General features: G+C 43.9%; 1 protein-coding gene across 1 annotated transcript in view; it reads right to left on the bottom strand.

The window, feature by feature from the left end:
* LOC101853086 (contactin-associated protein-like 2) overlaps positions 1 to 4,411 on the bottom strand; it is a gene marked incomplete in the record, with an annotated part of 226,156 nt that overhangs the window by 98,701 nt on the left and 123,044 nt on the right. Inside the window, 2 exon segments of the mRNA XM_035969774.1 lie at positions 3,225 to 3,473; positions 4,219 to 4,398. Coding sequence (XP_035825667.1) covers positions 3,225 to 3,473; positions 4,219 to 4,398 — 429 coding nt within the window.

Raw genomic sequence — 4,411 nt, 5'->3', positions numbered from 1 at the left:
AGGAGGAGGAGGAGGAGGAGGAGGAGGAGAAGAAGAAGATTGCGACAGCGAAAGACGTAACCACTACGCCACAGACATCGGTTCGTTGCCTTTGTAAGAACTCGCTGAGAGCTGCTCACGCCAGTCTTGCCATCATCAAAGACACTCACACACGCCAAGACACAATCCCCCTCCCTACAAGACGGAGCACCTGTCTGTCACCAAACCTCACCATCAATTTCTCACACATCTTCCCGCCCAGATGACCTGAACCCATCACAGAATCTTGCAGTGTCCATTGTCAACTGGTCTGAACATCACTCTGTCCATCTTTCATCATCCTAGTCGGTCATTCATATTGAGAAAAAGAGAAGCACACAGAACTCCAATAATTGTCATCTGTACAATCGAGATTTCTCAGCACACTCATCAATCATTTGACAGTCGTGGAAAAGAAGGTTCACGTTAGGCTGGAACAGCTGAGGTACAGATCCCGCTGATGTCTTAACAAAGAACAATGGATGAAGGGTTCTATCGCAAAACGTATTACACGCCAAATATGGGCACTTCTGAAAATCCCCCTCCACTCAATAATCTTATTTTAAGAATATATTCTTTTAATCAAAATGCACCGAATCCTTCAATATTTTTGTGAGATGTAAAAAATAAATTTTGTTTCGTTCATTCTATTGTTTTAAGAATTGTTGGCTTTTCCCCATTTTTCTCAGTTTTGTAGTAAATGGATATAGTGCGTTTCGTCACGGAGCCATTCAATTTCTAATCACCCACAAGAGTTGTCTCGGAAATGAAATCCTACAGCGGACGATCAATCACGCTTTCCAAAAGACCTATCACTTCATGTGAGCTAAAAGCGCGTCTTTCTCTCAAGAAGGGAATACTGCTTCTTGTCTCCGTATTGCTATCCAATGTTCTGTCATTTTGCCCCAGTTGTTTTTTATCGTGGTGATAAATTCCGTTCTTGTAAGTTTTACGGCCCTTGCAACACAAGTAGATCGTACAAGAGCCAAAGATTAGAAGTGTTAGTAAAGAGTAATATACACGAAAGACAAGAATAGGTAGAAATAAGGTTGAGTGATGATTGATAGGAAAGAAGAAGCAAATCACCTCAGATACCAACATGGTATAAAGTACACCTAAACTGCCCTCGTTTCTGCATGCAAGCTAGGAAATTAAGATTCTGCAAGGGGTTTACTTAAACAGACGTGATAATCACTAAAATAATTGAGTTCTGTTATCACAAACTCAACAACCTCGCCTGCCAACTCCCCCCTCCCCCATCCCCCCTCCGCACGCCACCCACCCGCACAAAAATATTTCAAAATACAAAACAAAAACCAACAACGATAACACAATAAACAAAAACAAAACTAAGACCAAAAAAGACAAAAAATGAAACCTGTTTAAAGGAGAATGTAAAAATATAAAAGCACATTACCATCAGCACCATACCATCAATAACTAGATATTATATTTTTTTAAAAACCCAGCATAATACCATAACCACCAACATATTAACAATACAAAAAATCCCATATCATTAAAAGCAACAACAGTAACAGCAAAAAGCAAACAACTCCCCCTCCCCCCCCAAAAAAAAGAACAAACACAAAAAAACAACCAAACCAACGAAAAATCTAACATTTGACTCAGCATGCAAATCCCACAGACCAACCTTATTGCAAGATTGAAATCTGCAATCAAACCAACAAACTGTATTGTATGCACAGTCAGACCTCAGAGCTCCCATCTTGTACATAATGTATGGGACGCGACATTAACTTTTTGGCCCCAACCGTCCTTGACCTTACTTTGACATTGACCCTCGGCCCATGAGCCCGGATGTGGAGATCAAGCAGGGATTGACCAATCATTGCTCGATAATAACAGATAACCATGAGGGATCTTCTTCAGTCTTTCTGCTGTAATGCTGTATCCAACCAAGGTTGGCCCTGACAGGCAGGGTCTGAAGCATCTAAATTGTGTCGATGGGGCAGTAAAAACACTTACATTTAAAACTCCCACTGTTTTGTGTTTCAGATAGAATGTGAGTGGTTTGCAGGCACTCTGCTGTGGCTTGCTCTTTCTTTCCTTTCAATCATCTATCGTCCTTATCGTGGCGTCGGTGGCTTAGTGGTTAGGCTCTCGGACCCGCAACCGTAAGGTCGTGGGTTCGAATCCCGTCAGGGACCCGACGTAGTGTCCTTGGGAAAGGCATTTTACACGCATTTTCCTCACTTCACCCAGGTGGGAATGGGTACCCGGCTATAGAAGCGAAAGATCTTGTCAGTTTGTTAGTGTTTAAGCGCTTAATCAGCTGCTTGCACTGTATGCTTCCGGGAAGCTGAGAATGTTTCGGAGTGTTCTATGGTCTGCTGGGGTAATAATATAGTGAAAAGCGCATAGAGCCTGCTGTTGAGCGGGGATATGCGCTATACAAATGCTATTTATTATTATTATTATTATTATTATTATTATTATTATTATTATTATTATTATTATTATTATTATCGCTCGGTGCATGTTACTCACTTGCAAACCATCTAATCTTCGGCACTTATATGAACAAACTGATAATGTTGCAAATGCCGTAAACTTCTTATTAAAACGAGAACCAAAACAAAAGCATACATTTAATCATTTGGCCCCCCAAAAAGGGAATATGTAGGCCTGTGTACAATTGGTCGCTTTTAAGCACAAGGGGGCTATCCCAAAAAATGCTGTTTTGAGAAAATCGAAGGTGAAGTTTTTGCCCCTGGTTCAGTTTGTTTAAAAGGCAAGGAGAGTGTTCGCTATAACCAAACAAATAAATATACACACCAATGAAACCAAACTTCTCCTATAGGTAGGGAAGCAATGCCCACTTTTGGTGTAGGTCAAGATTTCTGGAAACCCCCGCTTGCCCTTAACAGCGACCAATTAATGTACTACTACTACTACAGTACTCCAGGTGAAGAAATGGAAATGGATTGAGCACATCCTGAAGAGACCCCCGACAAGTATCATCAGACAGGTTTTGACGTGGAATCCACAAGGAAAACGTAAGAAAGGAAGACCGAAAATGACACTGGGGCGAGCGGTACAAGCGGAAATGGAAAAGGCGGGGACATCATGGAAACAGCTAGAAAAAGATGCACAGGACAGGCTTCGCTGGAGAGATGTTGTTGATGGCCTATGCTCCATTGGGATTTTTTAAAAGGGCAAGAGAGAGAGACTACAGTACTGACCCTCAATGTCGCAGCGCGCGCCCTCATAGTCCGTGCCGTAACAGTCGCACTTGACGGACGTGTAGAGGTTCACGCACTTGCCCAGGTTACAGCTCTTGTCGCCCAGGCACAGGTTCACGCAGCCTGACGTCACAGCCTCCGTGGTGCTGAACTGAGGTGACGTCAGAGTGCCGTCTTCCAGGGAGTACTCTACGTCACGGATACAACCCACGAACGGTGTCGCGTCATCGCCACGGGCTGTCTTGGAGTCTGGAAGGGAAAGACAGAAAGCTCAAACATATCTTTGGTACACCGTTGGCTCAAAGTCAGGAAGGGAAAGACAGAAAGTCAAAAGATCTGTCTGGCGCACCTTTAGGTCATTTGGCATCACAGCAGACTACAAACCGCACAGTAGACCCTTTCTTTTTTAATGTACATACTTTTACGCCCCCATCGACACAGTTGAGATAACTCAGGATGCGGATTTCTGACCCTGCCTATCAGGGCTAACCCGCTCTGAGAGAGATACAATTTCCCAGCAGAAAAACTGACATACTCAATAAGATTTGGTCCAAGAAAGGTAAAATGTTAACATCTTTTTCTATGTATTGGCCAAAACTTATAACATGTAATCCCTATGGAAAAAAAATTGCATTTCGAACAAAACGAACCCAGTGAACAAAAAGACAAACTTTGAACAAACAAAATAGAAGAGACGTCTACGACACGGAGATAGACCAATCAAAATGCTTTGTGCTTCTGGACTATTTAAAAATCTGGGGGTGGGGGGGGTTGCAGTGGGTGGGTGTGCTCTATTTCCGGGGTGCTTTGATAGTCGAAGCAGACTTTGTGCCGTTAAACGCTAGAGAGGTGAGCAGAGTAGGTTTGATTCCCTGTAAGGACTTCTCTGTTGACATCCACCCCTTGGCGCTCATATGACCTTATATATGTAGTTGCGAGCGCCGTAAAACCTCTACTATAAAAAAAGACCCCCCCCCCAAAAAAAAAGACTTACATGTGCCTCCCACCGCCATGACGGAGGTCACGTGGCCCCAGAGCAACACGTCAGCGGCGTTACCCCAGGCGTAGGCCTTGATGCTTTCCGTCTCCATCTGGCCGTCCAGGGTCAGCCTCAGCTCCCCGTCCCCGGCGTCCACCTCCAGGTCAACCACATGCCACTGGTCGTTGTTCAGGGCTGTCAGGGGGGA

The sequence above is a fragment of the Aplysia californica genome, unplaced genomic scaffold, assembly GCF_000002075.1.
Source record: "Aplysia californica isolate F4 #8 unplaced genomic scaffold, AplCal3.0 scaffold00181, whole genome shotgun sequence".
NCBI classification, from domain to species: Eukaryota; Metazoa; Mollusca; class Gastropoda; order Aplysiida; family Aplysiidae; genus Aplysia; species Aplysia californica.
Note: the sequence above shows the minus strand (reverse complement) of the source record. Positions and strands in the feature narration are given on the sequence as shown.